At 39.2% G+C, this 18,714-nt stretch overlaps 1 protein-coding gene across 2 annotated transcripts in view; it reads left to right on the plus strand.

Moving 5' to 3' along the window:
• The first annotated feature begins 5,576 nt into the window (after positions 1 to 5,576).
• Positions 5,577 to 18,714, plus strand: part of fam120b (family with sequence similarity 120 member B) — a 33,741-nt gene continuing 20,603 nt past the window's right edge. Inside the window, exons 1-11 of one of the 2 annotated variants that reach the window (XM_028015510.1) lie at positions 5,577 to 5,684; positions 6,005 to 6,136; positions 6,768 to 6,958; positions 7,031 to 7,164; positions 7,263 to 7,385; positions 7,576 to 7,767; positions 8,660 to 8,924; positions 9,031 to 9,214; positions 9,366 to 9,467; positions 9,599 to 9,771; positions 13,835 to 13,927. In XM_028015510.1, coding sequence (XP_027871311.1) covers positions 6,007 to 6,136; positions 6,768 to 6,958; positions 7,031 to 7,164; positions 7,263 to 7,385; positions 7,576 to 7,767; positions 8,660 to 8,924; positions 9,031 to 9,214; positions 9,366 to 9,467; positions 9,599 to 9,771; positions 13,835 to 13,927 — 1,587 coding nt within the window. In that variant the 5' untranslated portion in view covers positions 5,577 to 5,684; positions 6,005 to 6,006. Of the gene's footprint in view, positions 5,685 to 6,004; positions 6,137 to 6,767; positions 6,959 to 7,030; positions 7,165 to 7,262; positions 7,386 to 7,575; positions 7,768 to 8,659; positions 8,925 to 9,030; positions 9,215 to 9,365; positions 9,468 to 9,598; positions 9,772 to 13,834; positions 13,928 to 18,714 lie in introns of those variants that run through there. The other variant, XM_028015511.1, reaches the window with a different exon arrangement.

Genomic DNA, 18,714 nt, shown 5'->3' on the forward strand with positions numbered 1-18,714 from the left:
TATGGCGGCGACGGATAGCAGTCGTCAATAATAATGACTGGCAGCCCTCGGCGTAACTGCGGATCTGCAGTGAACATTTTTACAAGGTAAGAGTATTACCGTTAATATACTTTATAAGTATAATTAGAAAAATATCAAACATTGTGTTATGGAGAAGGTACGTGTGTAACCATTGGGAACCATGGAAACAATGCCGCACCATCATAGCAAGGGGAAACGCTGTTTATGACATAGTGACGTCACGTGGTGTGAATTCAGGCAAAGTCGGTAATTTGATGAACACATCAGAAGGGAGGAGGTACGGGTCGGTTTCCAAGCTAGCTGTTCTGTAAATACCGCCATCTATGAGCCTCAACCAGGTGTGTTACGTTCACAGACAAATTAGCTCGATCCAAACAAGTAGAATCTGTGAACAAACTGGCAAAAACAACTTTGGAAAACAACTTCAGTCGCTCTGTTCAGTACTGAAGTCTCTGACTTCCGACGTCCATCATGGCGCTTCGAATGATTAAGTGACGTAGTTGCACAGGGTCAATGCTTTTATTTTGGTAACTTCCTAGTTAAGGTAGCTATGGTAACAGAACACAGTTATACCGTAATAAAAAACCCCGGAAAAACTAATAAAAAGCAACTTAAAATTTTAGCTCCAGTCAATAAGGGAACAAGGCGATAGAAGTTTATTTGAGTAATTTCACATGTTTATGAAAATTAAGTTAGTGCTTGCATTAATGAATAAATTGTACCGATGTTTTATTTGTTCATGTCTAGCTCTTACAGTGGTTGATGGGTTTAATAAATCTTTATTTAACCATCAGTTCCGGCCTTCTCAAAATTGACTGGATGCCACAAAGAGATAGATAGACAATTATTTAACACTGGTGTCATACTATAACTCATATTAATCAATCAAGTTTGTTTGTATAGCATATTTCAGCAACAAGGAAGTTCAAAGTGTTTCACGTCATTAAAGAACAAAAATAAAATCTTAAAAACATCATATAGTCAAACCAGTAACAAACATATATTATAAGTTAAGATGGTTTCTTCCACTGGCAGATTATTTCTCTTATAACTAGAACTTTTTCATCAAGATTAAGGAATTACTGACTAAAAACAAACTCATATTTCTTGCTGAAAAGTTACTTGTAAATTAGTTTTTCTTATTTCAAGTGTACTTTGCTCTAGAAACTAGAAACAGACCCTCAGTTTAAAGTATTAATCTAATGTTTCCTCTAAGGTTTTGTTTTTTTGCAGTGCAAATATTATTTAATTTTAAGAAGTACTCATTGAATCCACAGAAAAGGTGTAACATTTTAACAGCTTGTTAATAGGAAGCTTTAGCAACACGTTTTGCCACAACTGGTAATCAAAAAAATAAAGTATAAAAAATCAGTGTGAATTTTGATACTGGATACGAACTAAAAACAACCAGACAAATCCGTCTCCCCTGGATTATGAACAAATCACAGAGAAGCTGCCCCTGGAGATGCCTGACCCGCCGCTCTCCAGGACTCCTTGGCCTTTAGCTTGAGAAGCAGCGGTCTCCAGCAGCTGGATTAGCCGGGCCAGCTGCCCGCAGAGACGCTGGACCCTGACACCAGGCCCGACCCCCAGTGTTCCTGCTATCAGGAGACCTGAGGGGATCTGGACAGGGCTTGGTGTGTGTGACTGCGTATCTGTGTGTGCTGCTCATTCAATCGGACAACTGTTGAGCTCTTACAGATTTGGGCAGCAGCGCTCTTTGTGTGAGTGTGTGCGTGCTTGTATGGCCGATTCTTTCCGGGGGTTAACTGCTGATCCAGTACAAATGGGAGGTGCTGGGGGTGGGTGGGGGCTTTCAGCGGGGCTGAGGGCAGTCGTGTGCTCCTGGAACATCTGCCTCTGTTACCCCCGAGTCAAGCTTTGGTCAGGACAGGAGAAGAGGGGGGGCTGCTGCAGGGAGACGGGAATCAAAGGGGATGCCATCGAAGAGGAGAAAGAAGAGCAAGTGTAGGAGGAGGAGGAAGCTGAAAAGATATAACGTGAATAGGCAGCAGACCCAAACTATGAGAAATGAGAATGAGATGCAGGATTATAGAGTTTAAGCCCCACTCTGGACTGGCCACTGTGTAGCACTTTGTGGGGGGTTGTGTATGAATGTATGCATGCAGATGTGTGCAAAAGCAGGTGTTCAGTTCACTGGAGCAAACACGTATTTTACGAGCAGGTGTTTATTTATAGGCTGGTGTTTTGATAAGACTCAACATTAAAGCTGCAGTAACTTTTATAAAGAATGTTTTTTTTTTACATATTTGTAAAACTGTCAGCATGTTGTGACAGTTTGAGACAGATAATCTGTGAAAAGATCAATCTCTCCCTGAGCTACTGTTGCCGTCTGATGAAATGCACTGATCCCAACCAATAACAACCAATAACCGCAGAGAGGAGGGTCTAAATGCTGTCAATCATCCTCATGTATTGGCTGCTAAATGTGGTGGGAGTGGAAAAACAGGTTACAGTTACAGGAAAACCGTCATTGGTGGCTATGCTAATTAGCATGAACATCCATAACAGGCAATGCAAGCTGCAGTGTAGCAGAGAGCAAGGGAGGAAGCAAGAGAGAGGATGAGTAGCACCTCATAGAAGGTGATTGACAGCGCTAAGACCCTCCTCCTGGCTCTGATTGGTTGTTTCGAGTTTGCACTGGAAGAAGGCAGAAGAGCTCGTTTTTCACAGATTATCTGTTTCGTACCAACATGTAACAACAAAGTGACGGTTTCAACAAATATGTAAAAAAAATACATTTTTATAAGTTACATACTGCAAATTTAAGACATTTTATGACATTATTAAACTGAAAAATGGATTAGCTCTTATAGTTTAAATATGAATGTCAGCCAGCTCTAGTCTACTTTTTTTAAAACAAAATTAAGAATGCATTGGTTCTCTAATGTTATATTATTTCAATAAAAAAAATGTAATGCAAATTTATTTCTCTTCTTGCCTTATAAATGAATAAAAAGTTTCAATTCATTTTCACCCAACTTAGAAATTTCCAATCTTAAAACTGAGAGGAGGAGGAGGAGTCCTGCTGCTTCCTCTCTCTCTTGTTTGTGACTAAAATTTACAACGCTGCTCCTCCTTCCTTGGATAAAGTGTTTGAGAAGAATACTGGTTGTTTGGGAGGATTGTCCACTCAGCCCATGCAGCATCTGGCTGAGAAACAACAGATGCTGACAGCTGGACTGACTGCCAGCATATGTTCCCTTCCTTATTATTGCTCAGTGCGGACAATAGAATGGACGGGATGGGGTTGCTTTGTGTTGGGAAGGTAGACCTAATAGCTTGTGACTCCAGAGAGGAGGACCACCCCCCTCCCATTCTCTTTGAGTGCAATTAGACCCTTACTTACTCTTGCCTGGAGAGGTATTATGAGGTCTGACTGAACCCACAAAACCACAATTGTTCATTCTCATTCATGACATTTTAGAAAGTGTATTTGTAATTACGGTAGAACCAGAGCACTGGCAACCTCGGTTACGTTTTCTAAAAGCCTGCATATTCATTAACCTTCTGTTTTGGACATATTATTTCACAAAGATGTACTCTTAAACATTAAACATTGAAATTCAGTGCAAGAAATGACTAAAAACTTCCACAAACATTTAGGATTCAGACAGTAGACTTTATTTATTGTACAGGAGTTATTCACTAGTTTGGCCCAGTAGTTAAATGGACCATTGGAGACGACAGAGAAATAATTCAGAGTCCACTGCAACAACAATGAAAACTTCCTGGTTATTCCACCAAATATTGATTTCTGAACTCTTCCTGAGTTAAAACATCAGCATTGTTGTTTCTAAATGAACATAAACTTGTCTTCTTTGCTTTATTTGAGAAAGCTCTGCATCTTTTTGTTATTTTGACTATTTCTCATTTTCTGCAAATAAAAACAAAACTTTTGCTTGGATTTTCAGATACATGTTGTTAGTAATTTATAGAATAAAATAACAATCTTCATTTTACTCAAACATATACCTATAAAGAGTAAAATCAGAGAAACTGATCATTTTAAGTGGTATTTTTTTCCAGAGCTGTGTATATGTGAATATATTGTAGAGTAATTTAAACATGGATTTCTGCAGGATGATTTCATTTTTTGTCTGTGGAAAAAAACATAAACAACAGAATTAAAAATGACTATTACACAGCAAAAACACAAAATCTTACTAAGTATTTTTGGTCTAGATTCTTGTGCAAGCAAATCTAACTTAGAAGTAACGTTTCAACCAGAAATATGAGCTTGTTTTAAGCTATTAATTCCTTAATATTGATGAAAATGTACTAATTCCATTGGCAGATTATTTCACTTATACCATGGTACAAATGACATGGCAAGGAAGTACTTTCAGCCTTTGTATTCTGCTCTCCTTGTGTGTTTGCCAACACAATTTAGCAGTAAGCTCAACTCCAATGAAATGAACACTTGAGTCCGGATGCAGGTTCTTGACTCCCACTTTATTTTTGGTGACCCAAGTACTCGTATGACATGGAGTAAACTGTAACATAAATAAAATAGCTGCATTTATTATGAGCACAAAAAAGTCACAACAAAGAACACACTCCTGACTAATAAGGCATTAAATAAAATCTACTCTTAAATACTAAATGAAAACTTACAGACGGTGATGTCGATGGCATAAACAAAAGGCGGATTGTGATAGATTCACCTCCTCATGTGTGACTGAGCAAAACAATCCCAACAAAATGGCTGACTTCCTGTCCCAGACCCACCTTGACCTTCAAAATAAAAGCCTTACTACTCCAACACAAAAACCAAACTCAGAACCTACTTCACAACAAATTAAAGAGCAGAACACTTTGTTTGTTTGTAGTTTTCAAGAGTTGCAAGATAGTTGCAGTCGAGGACTGGCGATTCAGATCCCTGATTTAGAATATATAAATGCCAGAATGTGCTTTTATTTACGTCCCAAATCTATTAGTTTAGGTCAAGTACTACTACTTGAGAAAAAAGGTGCAGGATTGTAAATACCTGTTAACCAGGACAACAGGCTGGACTAGACCTGCAACAGTAAGGGCATCTACAAGAAGAGACAGAGTAGAGTCCTTCAGTGTTTGATGAAGATTCAGCAAATCTTCTACAAGTCTATTATGGAGAATGTAGTCTCTTACTTGTTGTGGTAGCATCGTGAGACCCAGGGACTTAACAACACCAACTTAGCAACTCTTTATTGTGTAAAATAAAAATTAAAACCATGTGCTCTTCATGAGACAACAACAGATTGTCTTCAGTCAGAGGCTTCTTCAGATTCCCTGTGATACAGATACCTACAGGAGATCCATTCTGCCTTCGGTCACCAACATCTCTAGTAACTCTTTGAAGAAAACTGCATGAGTTACAACAACATTTAATTTCCTCTCTGAGATTAATGAAAATTTTTTAAAAATAAATGCAAATACTTTCAAGAAAATATTTTATATTCGAACACATTATGTACAAAGAAATAAATTAAACCTTTCCAGAAACTTACCTACGTTTTGTTTCGAAACTGCAGATTCGTTCCTCGCCTTGGAATGGAACGCGATGACGTCACGCGCACACCACCGGAAGTAATTTGAATTTTCGTCACGTAAACAGCGCACCGATAAAAAAAACCCCCTGATAATCACCCAGAGGTTTCATAGTAAGTTTAACCTTTTGGCGACAGCAGATAATTAAATATTTCTCGCAGATTCTTAAGTGTTGTAAAGACGTGACACGCAATTGTGAACAGTTCTGTGACTGGTAAAAATAAAAATATCCGTATTTTTATGTAAGGAAACTGCAATACTATCTGTTGTGACAGCTTCAGCAGATATACGCATGCTTCGGTTTCAAAAACCTGTTATAAATAACATATCAACAAAAACAATGTTATTTTAACGCTACTCAGTAAAGTTTCGACTTATTCAGAGGACATATTTATTCATCTACTTTATGGAGGTGTTTGTTTGCGCTCTGCAGAAATGGGTGTGAAAGGTCTGCAGAGCTTCGTGGAGCGATGCTGTCCAGAGGCGTGTGTTACCGTGAACCTGAGAGACATGGCCAGGCAGCATGTCACCAAAAACCAGCAGCGCTGCTCTTCTAACATCACCAGCTGAGTTTCTCTGGGTTTCAATGTGGCGTTGTACCGTAACGCTGAAACGATTTTGACCTTGTTTTCACTAATAAAAACTGAGGGGTGATGCATCTCTCTGGACATGTGTCAAGCCTACTCTTTAAATATTTCTTCAACACATAACCTTTAGATACTGTTAAGGTGGACACTTTCTCTTCTGTTTGTTTCTTGTTTTAGTTTATTTCCAGGCAATGCAAATCTCACTGAGATATGCCAGGTTTTAAATTAATCTATCACTGAAAGTAACATTGTTTTGTCCAAAAAAAACTATTTTACATCCACCAGCCTTTGACTTGTTTGTAGAAACAAATAAGAAAAATTCCAACAAAAATAATAAAAAATGCTGCTTATGCATGGAAGCATGGGAATTAATTATTTAACCACTGATTAGGCTTTTCCTGGCTCACATTAGTTTATGATATTTATTTTCAAATAAAGAAGAAAAAATGGACTTCTGATGTTTTGATATGGATTTCTTATAATGTTAACTATTATTATTGAATAAATGTTTTTCCAAATCATGCACTTATCCAGCTAAACATTTCTTCCCTGCTGGACTTTACTTTGGGTTTGCACTTTGTTTTATTTTCCTGTTTTGTTGTTGTGCAGGTCCCACACTTGTTGTTGACGGCATGTCCTGCCTCTGCCACTGGTACTCATGTATGAACTGGGTGTGTGGAGGCCAGTGGACGGAGTATATGGAGGTTCTGAAGAAATGGGTGGAGGCTTTTACCTCTGCAGGCATCAAATTGGTTTTTTTCTTCGATGGAGTCGTGGAAGAACAGAAGAGACCAGAGTGGGTGAGGAGAGACACAGATTTATTTGTTCTGCTTGTTAGGCATAGCAAACATGTCCTGCTTGTGTTTTCATAGGTGAAAAGGCGACTCAGGGTGAACAAGGATATTCTAAAAATATTCAACCACATTAAGCAACATGGAGAACAGCCGGGTCAACAGTTCTCTTGTCTGCCATCCGCTCTGGCAACATTCACTCCTTTTGCTCTCAGGTTAGCGTTTCCCTAACTGAAGTTGATTTAGCTTTTTAATTGAAATCTTAATAGAGTTTTGTTGGATGAAGTTTGATTAGGTGTTGCTTGGTCCACAGGTCACTGGGTCAGGACGTGTTCTGCTCAGTGAGAGAGGCGGACTATGAAATTGCCAGCTATGCTTGTTGCCATGGTAGCATGGGGATTCTGGGACAAGACACAGACTTCATCATATATGACAGGTCTGTAAAAAAAATTATTACATTGGTGTAGCTGGATATTAAAAGTGCTTTGTAATGGCTGCAAAATGGCAGGTGCAGCCTAAATTGCTGTGTTGGACTACATGCTGATCTTACACGAAGATGATAATAATAAGTGATGCAAAACGTGGACAAACTGATCTGAACACCTAGTTTTATCTCATCTCTTAAGTGCCCCCTACTTGTCCGTGGCAAAGCTGCGAATAAATGGCCTAACGACAGTCATGTATGACCGGCAGAGGCTCTGCAGAAACATCGGGCTGAGCGTGACCCAGCTGCCTCTGCTGGCCTGTCTGCTGGGTAATGATGTGGTTTCAGAGGAGCTCATGCAGCACATCAGGAGTAGTGCTGTGGCAGCATACAGGTATCAGTCGCAAACCTGTAATGTACTGTGAAAAAATGTCTTTGTATTCAATTTAAATCCAAATAAATCTAGTTATTTTATTTAAAGTTGTTTTTATTTACAGAGAGGAATGCAGTCAATATTGGTTCATATGTATAACATATACAAGCCTTTTGAATAAGCATAAAAGTTATAAAAAATTGTAACTGCAGCTACTGAAATACAACATAAATAACTAAAATATTAATAGACTAAAGTGATTTGCAGGAGTAGTGTAGCAAGTAAGAGCAGCTCTGCTTCAACATATTTTTACTCAGGTGAAAGTAAGAAGTAGCCGTCCAAGAAATTACTCAAGAGTAAAAAACTATTTGGTAAAAAGTACCTAGTAACTTATCAAAACATCAATCATTTAATATTTAAAAATTACATAATCAGACAGATCAAAATATAAAGTTAAGTGGAAAGGTTGACATTTTAAGGACCAAAATGAAAAACTTACAAAATCAGGCAAAAGAGAAAAAAATCCAAATCAATTTCTTTCAATATAGAACTTATAAAACTTTTTAAAAAAACATCCAAGCCTGTGTCTTTGTCTAGTTAAGTTTTGGTTTAAATGAGCTACTCACTCACAGTGAGTAGAGGATTCAGAAATTATTCTCAAGTGAGAATAGCTATACTTTATAGTAAAATTACTCAAGTAAAAAGTACTGTGTAGTAAAAATACTCCCAAAAGTAATTTTTGTCCAAATATTACTCAAGTAAATTAAACTAGTTACTAAATAACTCTGGTAATTTACACTTAACAAATGTAGGAAGCTGTGCATTCACTTGGGATTTTCTGGAAACAGTTGAGTGATGAATATAAATTTGTTGGTGATGTTTGAAAACGAGCTAAGATCTTTATCATTCGCAGGAGAACAAATCCAGCACCGTATTCTGGTCCTCCTCAGGGTGAGGTAGTCCTGGCTGTAGCCCAGTTTGTGAGCTCTTTGTCTGCTTCTGCAGAGGAAAAAACTGGACTTATCCCACATTCCCTGAATGTAGCATCTTCCCAAAGAGAGCTACTAAAGAAGGGAATCTGTTCCTACTTACTTCCTGGACACAAAGATTATGAACTGGTTGGCATTTCTGTTCCACCCTCTGCCTTTGAGAAATATGTTAGTCCTGAGATTTTAAAGGTATGTTATGATTCATAATGTGCGTTTTAGCTGTAAATCTCCCTGCAGCTTGTAACATACTGAATGCCAGAAGAGCTAAATATTTTTGCTGTGTGGTTTTCCGCAGGCATGTAGAGAGAAACATGTAGCGGCGGAGGGTTTCATGGTTTACAGTGTTGTGTGCGCTGGAGTCACCGAATGCAGCAACTCTCTGGAGGACGAAGAGGACGAGGAATTGCTGCCTCAGGCCCTCGTCTTCAAGCCGTGCAGACAGCGCATCTATGGTTTGCTGCTGCTGCTAGGAAAAGATGGTACGATAGCAAAAACACATAAAGGTTTAAGAGGATTCATAAAAATGCGCCGAAGACACTGATTCACTTTAAGCTGCGTCTGGAGAAGAATGGTTTGATGTCACCAAACAGTAAATTTGTTTGAGACATGTAATTTTCTGTGTGTTCTCAGGCAGCTCTGTGGATGCTCCAGCCATCAGGGAATGGTTCGTCTTCCCTGGAAACCCTTTGAAAGAAGCTGACACGGTCCATCCTGTCCCCATTAACATCCCATGTACGCTTCACTCCTGCTTATTTACTGGAAACGACTGTCTGAAACCGGCCTAAAAACAAAAACATCTGTTATCTTTTAAATGGTGTGTTGCGTCTATCTCATATTGTGTTCTCTTCTGTCTTAATTTGTAGGTGGTCAACCCAGTCTTGACCTGTTATGGTTTAGCTCTGGTCCTGAGGTTTCTGCTCTTCGCCTTGCAGCCTTCCTTACAGTCTTTGACTGCCTTCACTATTCTGACTTGCATGGCGAGATTGGAGACTCTCTCCTGGCGGCTCTTTGTCTCGTCACATACATCGTCCTTCAGGTACCGGCATCTTGCTTCACTGATGATAAAACACTGCTTTTGTTCTGTCCATCTTAAAGGGGACTTATTACACTTCCCTGAATAGATTAGCATCAGTCAATGAGTGATACAGAACGTGTTTGTTACATTTTTTGCACAAAATTATTCTGAGATAATGATATTTTAGTCTGCTCGGTTCTGCCTATTTTGAGCTGTTCTAGGGTCTCTTGTCACTTTAAATCCAAATAAGTCACTGATGGCCACCCCTCCACCCCCTACTCAATGTTTACACTGACACATAAAAATGACTGCAAAGAGATGCACAATTATACAACCGTACATATTTGAAAAGCAGAAGTGGAGCCTCCTGCACAACCAGCAAGAATGCAGCGAGTGTTTTCTGGATGGTAAGTCAACAACAAAACACTTGTCTTTTCCAGCAGCCATTATGCAGCGCATATAGCAGTAAAACCAGCTGACCAAATGTGCTGGAGCTCATCTTGGGTTGCTAGGTGACAGGCTGGGCTCAGCTGAGGTTTCTAGGTAACGGTGCAGTTCCTGTCGCATATGACGTGACAGTCTGGAGGTTTGTTAGACACTAAAAAACATTAACTTACTGCCAAAAACCAGCTGGGTGTTTTTTTTTAAGTGCTTGGTCTGAAACTAAAATGGAAATATAAAAACATCCAAAATGTGAATTTTACATAAAAGGTCCCCTGTAACCTTTGTTAATAGTAGAGAAAATCAGTGAAGCATATCAGTTGTATTCTCTGATTCTTTGTCTAAGTCACATTAATCATTAATCAATGGCAACTATACTACTTTCATTAATCTGCTTTGTAAAAATGTTCATAATCTTTTCAAGGTTTTTGTACATTATTGGGATTTCATGAGGCAGACCAACACAGAATAGGCCATTATTAAGTGTAAGGGGACGGATACATGATTTTAAAAAGTTTTTCAATTAAAACACAGAGATGTATTGTCTCATTCAACCCACTTTACTCTGTTACCTCTAAGTAAAGTCCAGTCCAGGTTGGTGAATACAGTTCACCTGTTAATCTCAGTAGGAACGCAGCAAAGAGGTTTGTTAGAGAACATTAGAGAATAAACTGTCATTCAGACCAAGGAACACAAAAGAACAGTCAGAAATAAAGTTGTGGAGAAGTTTAAATGTGGTGTTAAGTTATGAAAACAATATTCTTTGAACATTTTCACAGAGAACTGCTCAATGTATCAGCTGGAAATGGGAAGAGTGCAGCAAACATACCAAACTACCGTCCATGCAGGGGTTGGACACAAATTCCTGTCACACTTTTAAGATTTTTAATTGTAAAAAATTAAGAACCATGTATCATTTTCTTCTCTGTGCTGCCATGTATTGATCTATACGTAAAATCCCAATAACAACTCAGGTCAGTTTTCATGCACTCATCATAATTCATGATTTGTTCACTTACATAAAACACGGAGACATTGTGATTGAGCGGCGCTTCTAAGTGCTTACGTCTCCACCTTGATTAATACGTCTGTTGTGGGTTTCCGTGGTCAGGCCTGCATGTTTGGCGTAGCCTCCACAGAATACATTCTGCTGGTAATGAATGGGTGGTAAAGCTACACCTGCTGATTTACGTAAACAGTAAATGAAAGACCAAATTTATTTGGTGACATGTAAACAGACAAGTTGGCTTTGGATTTGGGATTCACATCACTAACATACACAACAATTATTCTGCTCTTTTGTCAGCATGTGATGTGAAATTAAACACTGCTTGTTGACACGAAGCGTTGTGTTGCACTCCTATTGGCTGAGGGCCGCTTTCATCACCCACAGAGTCCGGAGTTAAGCTGCAGACACCGGTCTTTGTAACTTCCGCTCTTACGTCAGCAGCAAGTCTTCAGAGCATCAGAAAGCTTTGAATATCTAATGTCAAAATGGCCGTAAGTTGTAAACAAATTCATAATATGTGAAAGTGGAAGACTTTGTGTGTTTTGAGTCTGCAACAACGTCATCTGGTTATCTGAAGGATCACGGCATCAAACCACCTGGATTAACTTGCGTGCATCATGATGAAGAAGCAAAATAAAAATTAGAAAGCAGTTTGATGCTTTGTTAGTCCTAAAAGACATATAATTATGTCCCTCATTATGAGGTTTTAATTAAACTGCTGTAGTTAATCAAACATGTATACCATTTGATGTTGAGTTTAGTTTGTTATGTGTTCAATTAAATTCCATTTAAAACTACTTTATTTATCCCAAAAGGAAATTATATGTCATCATAACTCATATTCAGATATACAGCTCTGGAAAAAAAATGAAGAGTCCACTTAAAACGATCAGTTTCTCTTTATAGGTGTATGTTTGGTTAAATGAACATTGTTATTTTATTCTATGAACTACTGACAACATGTCTCTCAAATGCCAAGCAAAAATTTAGTTTTTATTAGCAGAAAATGAGAAATTGTCAAAATAACGAAAAAAGAAGCAGTGATTTCAGACCTCAAATAATGCAAAGAAAACAAGTTGATGTTCATTTAGAAACAACAATACTAATGTTTTAACTCAGGAAGAGTTCAGAGATCAATATTTGGTGTAAAAACCAGGAGGTTTTCAATGGGGTTCAGCGCAGTGGGCTCTTAGTTTCCAGAGCTGTATTTGGTGATGCTGCGGGCAGGAGGGATCTCCAGTAGCAGTCTGTGTTGCAACGAATCTGATGAGGCATCTGACTGAAAACTGTTGGCGTATGACAGTCTCAAGACTGTTGTAATAAGCAATAAATCAACTAATCACATAATAAATGATACAAGGTCAGTAATTTCCATCAGTATGATTGGTTTCCTTTTTCTACCAAAAACTGGGTGACAAAAGTCTTCGGTCTGGAGTTTTGGCCTCAACTAGCAATTTTGTTTACAGAGACTTCAGTATTCTTTTTTTTTTTCATTTCATTTGTTGATTCTGTTGTTTTGTTTATTTTGGATATTTTAATTGTCTTCCATTTCAGGTGTTAAATGTTTGTTAGAAATGAGAGGTTATTGATATTTGAGAGGCTGTACTTTCATATTTATGCTATTACTATTATATTACTTGAGTCTCAAAACAACAATATAATTGTTTTTCGCTATAACCTCTGGGGCAATTTGTTGTCCATCAATATTTGTTATTGTGACAAGTCTGTTAAAAACTCAGTATCCAGGCAGCAGAGACAATATTCCACGGTAACGTGTCCTGAATGCTAATCCACGTCCTTTCCTTTTGCAACTTCTTCGTCAAGACAGAAAATTTAGAGCTTTAACGGCAGATTAAAGTCTGATTTTCTTGTCAGCATGCATATCATGAGCCAAATATCTGTTGAAGCTTGACGTTTTGTTAAAATATGTAACTTAATAATAAGCTACAGGTAACTTAAGCAAAAATAAATGTCATTTTACACTGAAAGGTTTGCTGAAATCAAAGTTTTAATTCGTTTTCCCGTGAACTTCTCCAATGTGTTTTTAAGCTCCTGTACACCAAAATCACATTTTAAGTAATTTAAACAACAATACTTCTCTTTTATGGAGGTTGAATTGTAGTTTATGGAGTCGTATTAACATTTCACGTCAATACTTGAAGTTGGCGTCATGAATGGACAGCTGAGCGACTGACGGGCCGTTTTCCAGACACGCTGATTTCAGTCCCACAGACAGACGTTGACTGGCAGCCGCTGATTTAAATGGATGAAGGAGCAACAGACAGACATGAGAGCAGCTTGTCAAACAGACCATTAGACGAGTAGATAATCAGAGATGAGCCGACGGTCTGACACACAATAGTAGCCGTTGTCTGATCTGTGCTGCATTCACATTCCCCTCTCACTGCTCTATTTAAATAACTTCGGGGTTTGTTTGTTTTGCTCACACAACCGGGCAGCTTTGTTTCTGCTGTCAGCATTGTTTCTTTCTCTGTTGAATTGTTGCGCAGCGAGCAGACCAAACAAACGCACCCACACTTGGATGTGATTGAATTTGCAAACCATATATTTTCCTCTCTCTGTGTGTGGCGTGTTTCTTATTTTTACGTGTTTGTTTTTTTGTTTGCGTGTCAGGTAGAGACCTTGTCTGAGGAGGACGTGGATGCGTACCTGAGTCAGGCCGTGTGTCTGAGGCTGAAGTCGCCCTTGGAGCTTTGGCAGATCGAGGTCAGTCACACACGGATTATCATCAGCATCATTTAAAAAAAAAAAATGATTCAGATTTTTTCTCTCTCGTTTGTTGTGATAAACTATGTTAGGCTTTATGCGGCCGAAAAGACAATGCATGCTTGAATTTACAGTAAACAAAGTCATCTTGTGGTAAACACAACTTGGAAAGAGCTTCCATTATTAGAAAGTTTAGGGAAAAAAGGAGAGGAGACGGCAAGAAAAGTGCTGACTTTCCTAGAAATCATGGAACAACTTTAAAAAAAAGCTGGAGGAAAATGCGTACAATAAACTACTCTGGTTGTATTTTGAACTATGGGAAAGTTTTAAGAAGGCTGGAGATAGGCACCACTTCAAAAACACAAACTCTTACAAATAACTTTGGTCCAGTTCCCAGTGCAAATATCTTTGTACACTTGAACAAAGACAAAACTAACTTGCAAATAAATGTTCAGCCACACATAGAAGCATGGTTTAAGTCAATAATTCCTTAATATTGATGAAAAAGTACTAGCTCCACTGGTAGATTATTATTAATACATTTTAAGGGAAATAATCTGCCAATAGAGCAAGTACTTTTTCATGAATATTAAGGAATTATTGACTTAAAACAAGCTCCTATATATTGCTGAAAAGTTACTTGTAAGTTAGTTTCGTCTTATTTCAAGCATATTAAGATATTTGCACTACAAAGAAAGAAAATGCACTACAAAGAAAGAAAATGATTATATTATGCAGTTTCAGATTTTCTCTTGTAGCCTTTAATTTCTTTTTTTCACAATTACTTTTGGATAACAATCTTGGCTGGCGGTTGTCAAACCTCATGTTGAAAAGTCCAGAACAACGAATGACAAATAAAATAATAAAAATGGATCTTTATCCCTACAACTGTGTGTTTGTGAGCCTAACTTGTTTTTATTTTTTACAGTAAAGTTCTATGACCAACTAACTCGCTCACTCTTTGGTTACCTAGCAACTCACTCACTCTTCTTTAGTTACCTAGCAACAACCTGCTGAGTAACTTGGCGCAGCTGCAGTTTAAGGTTTCTCCACTGTGCCTCACAACTGCTTAGAAATAAAACTGGGTAAAACATGACGGGTCGCACCTCCAGTTTGGGAGTATTTTAGATATTTAAAACAAAAAACTAATAAATAATTATTGATATAAGACACTTATATCGTGATACTATTTTCAGCCATAACGTACAACTCTACCAGGGCCATAAGGAATTATTTTCCTTTTCCTAAATTCATTTTTTTTTCTTCTGTTATTTTTTAGAATTTAAAGTTTCGGAAAATAAACTAGTTCTCCAATCTATAGAAAATAATTATTTGGTTAATGTCTTAAGCTTTCAACGGTTCAGTTAAAAATTGACACGTTAATGCAGTGGTTCCCAAAGTGTGGGGTGCGCCCCCTAGGGGGCCGCAATGCCATTACAAGGGGGGCGCAGGAAGCGGTATGGATGAATGAAAAAAAAAAAACAGTTACACAAAAGCGTAAAGATGGTTTGTAGTTTGTTTTGTTGCAACCTGAAGTGTGAAATAAACTTCAGTGGAGTTTGAAAACAAAATATGTGTATAGGTTTATGTCTGGTTGAACGATGTGTGTGCCCAGTTGACTTTTTTTTTTTCTTTTTTGGGGGGGATTTTATTGTAATCCATAGAGGTGCCCAGAAAATCTTTGGGAACCAGTGGGGGGCCCAGAAGAAAATATTTGGGAAATGTAAATGTGTTTAAAGCTGCTTAAACTTATCCATTGATAATCTTGTCGTATCAAATATATTTTATATGAAAGTAAAGAAGCTTTTTTATCTATCTGGTGTGAGAATACTCTATAACTTTATATTTAATTTCAGTTTGCAGGGAGTTTAGTTAATCTAACGGTGAGATCCATCGGTTTCCTGCAGATGAGTGTCTTCACTCTCAGGAAAAACAGCCGCAGTGTTTCCTCCCTTTTTTCCTTTTTTTTGTAGCCCCATTTATTTTTACAGCTTAATTACTGTACTCACGTCAAGTAATTTGTATTTTTTGCAGCTCGTCTGTTCTCCACACAATAATTAGGGCTGGGTGTTGATTTGAATGCGACGGTGAGGAGGAACTGAAGAGGGGCTTTAATTCGCTTACTGATTTTAAACTAAATGCACCACGCTGCAGTCTGACACAAAAAACAGTTTCTAACAAATAGGTGGTTTATTAAATGAGAGTTTGTTTTTAACTGACTGTGTGTGTGTGTGTGTGTGTGTGTGTGTGTGTGTGTATTAGAAGGAGGTAGGTTTTCAGTGTAGACAGGTTTTTGTTGCATTCCTCCCCATGGGACTGTGATTTTGGTGTGTGTGACAGGGAGGCTACGCTGGCGACAGTAGGCCGCCTGTCCTGGCTGACGCACACCACATGGAGCTATTTACACCACACACACTCCTCCCCATTGGACACACACACACACAGGGACAGACACATTTCAGTCTTTGTCTCTGGCCTTTGTGTGTTCTCATGTTCTCCTACTCTAAGCATCCGACCACTTTCTCTTTTTTCTGTTTCTCTTCATGTTTCTCTGCGTCTCTTTTTCCCCTCTCCGTGTTGGTGTCAGTGTGTTTGTGTTCCCCTTTGGGCCCTTTGTGTCTCAGCTCAGTGATCCATTGTTTTCAGAAGATGAAGCTGTGTTTGACTGGAAGCAGGTGGCAGGCAGGGCTGTGTGTGTGTGTACATGTAATCACTGTTATCAGGGCTGTTTGCCAGAGGACAGGTGAGAGCAGACACACACACACACACACACACACTGGGGGAACATCTGCCTGCTGTTACCGACCGCTGTCCTTACCGTCTGCGTGTTTTCAGCTCTTAGTCGTTATTGTCTCCTCCAGTTTCGCCTTTTCTTTTTCCACAGTACACTATAAGTGTGTTTTTTTTTATTTATGAGGGGTTCTGTGGAGTACTAATGAGCAGTCAGTGTCTTAGATGCAGTAGACAGCTGTCCAAATTGGAGAATTTGGGAGAAGTTACCATTCTAAGACATTCAATCAGTCAATTGGGTTTATTTGTGAAGCACATTTCAGCAGCACGGCGGTTTAAGGTGCTTTACATAATAAAATTGCAAAATTACCATACAGTTAACAACTGATTTTGATGTTTGCCATCCCCAAAATCATACACATCAAATATTTTGGTCAGTGTTTCATTTATTATAGTTCAAAAGCAATTCTAAACATGTGAAGTTTTAGTCTTGATTTAAAGGAACTCAGTGTTTCAGCTGTTTTGCAGTTTTCTGGAGGTTTGTTCCAGTCATAGATACTCTGAGCAGAGGTCTTCATTAAGTGTTTTCATTTAGAGCGGGAGCTACAAACTCTAAACAAAAGCCATCAGAAAAAAAAAAATCTGGTCGGATGAAAGTCACCGTAATAGCCCTTTTTTTTTTTAACAGAAACTCATTTTTGATTATTTTCAACCTCAATCTGTCAGCTGAAATTGAGTCACACATTGTTTGTGGTGCCAAACACGAATAGACGTAGTCTTGGCGGCTAACCACATCTCATCGTTTCTCCCATGTAAAACATGAACTAAGGATAGGAACAGACTGATATTACTCTGATGTTAATGAATACATATCAAGCTGCGTTCACACTGCAGCCAGAAGTGACCCAATTCTGATTTTTATTTTTTTTTTACGTAATTCGACCTGTATCTGATCTTTTCATGACAGTCTGAACACTGAGCACTTCTTTTAATGGCGGTTGGGAGAACACTGAGACCGCTGACGCTACTGCTCCCTCTACTGCAGTAGAGGGCGACCTAAAACGACACTTTTAGGTTGTTTGCCTGTTCAGACTGCAGAACACAATTTCAGGAGTCAGAGGCTGAAGACTTCTGTGACTCCTGACGTCACAAAGGCTGAAATCTTCTGTGACATCAGGAGTCACAGAGGCTGAAAACTTCTGACGTCAGGAGTCACAGAGGCTGAAGACTTCCGACGTCAGGAGTCACAGAGGCTGAAAACTTGTCTGACGTCAGGAGTCACAGAGGCTGAAGACTTCCGACGTCAGGAGTCACAGAGGCTGAAAACTTGTGTGACGTCAGGAGTCACAGAGGCTGAAGACTTCCGACGTCAGGAGTCACAGAGGCTGAAAACGTCTGTGACGTCAGGAGTCACAGAGGCTGAAGACTTCTGTGACTAATGACGTCACAAAGGCTGAAGACTTCTGTGACTCCTGACGTCACAGAGGCTGAAGACTTCTGTGACATCAGGATGCACAGAGGCTGAAGACTTCCGACGTCAGGAGTCACAGAGGCTGAAGACTACCGACGTCAGGAGTCACAGAGGCTGAAAACGTCTGTGACGTCAGGAGTCACAGAGGCTGAAAACGTCTGTGACGTCAGGAGTCACAGAGGCTGAAGACTTCTGACATCAGGAGTCACAGAGGCTGAAGACTTCCGACGTCAGGAGTCACAGAGGCTGAAGACTTCCGACGTCAGGAGTCACAGAGGCTGAAGACTTCTGTGACGTCAGGAGTCACAGAGGCTGAAAACGTCTGTGACGTCAGGAGTCACAGAGGCTGAAGACTTCCGACGTCAGGAGTCACAGAGGCTGAAAACGTCTGTGACGTCAGGATGCACAGAGGCTGAAGACTTCTGTGACTCCTGACGTTACAGAGGCTGAAGACTTCTGTGACGTCAGGAGTCACAGAGGCTGAAGACTTCCGACGTCAGGAGTCACAGAGGCTGAAAACTTCTGACGTCAGGAGTCACAGAGGCTGAAAACTCCTGTGACGTCAGGAGTCACAGAGGCTGAAGAC

This window comes from Xiphophorus couchianus, chromosome 4 (assembly GCF_001444195.1).
Source record: "Xiphophorus couchianus chromosome 4, X_couchianus-1.0, whole genome shotgun sequence".
Lineage (NCBI taxonomy): Eukaryota > Metazoa > Chordata > Actinopteri > Cyprinodontiformes > Poeciliidae > Xiphophorus > Xiphophorus couchianus.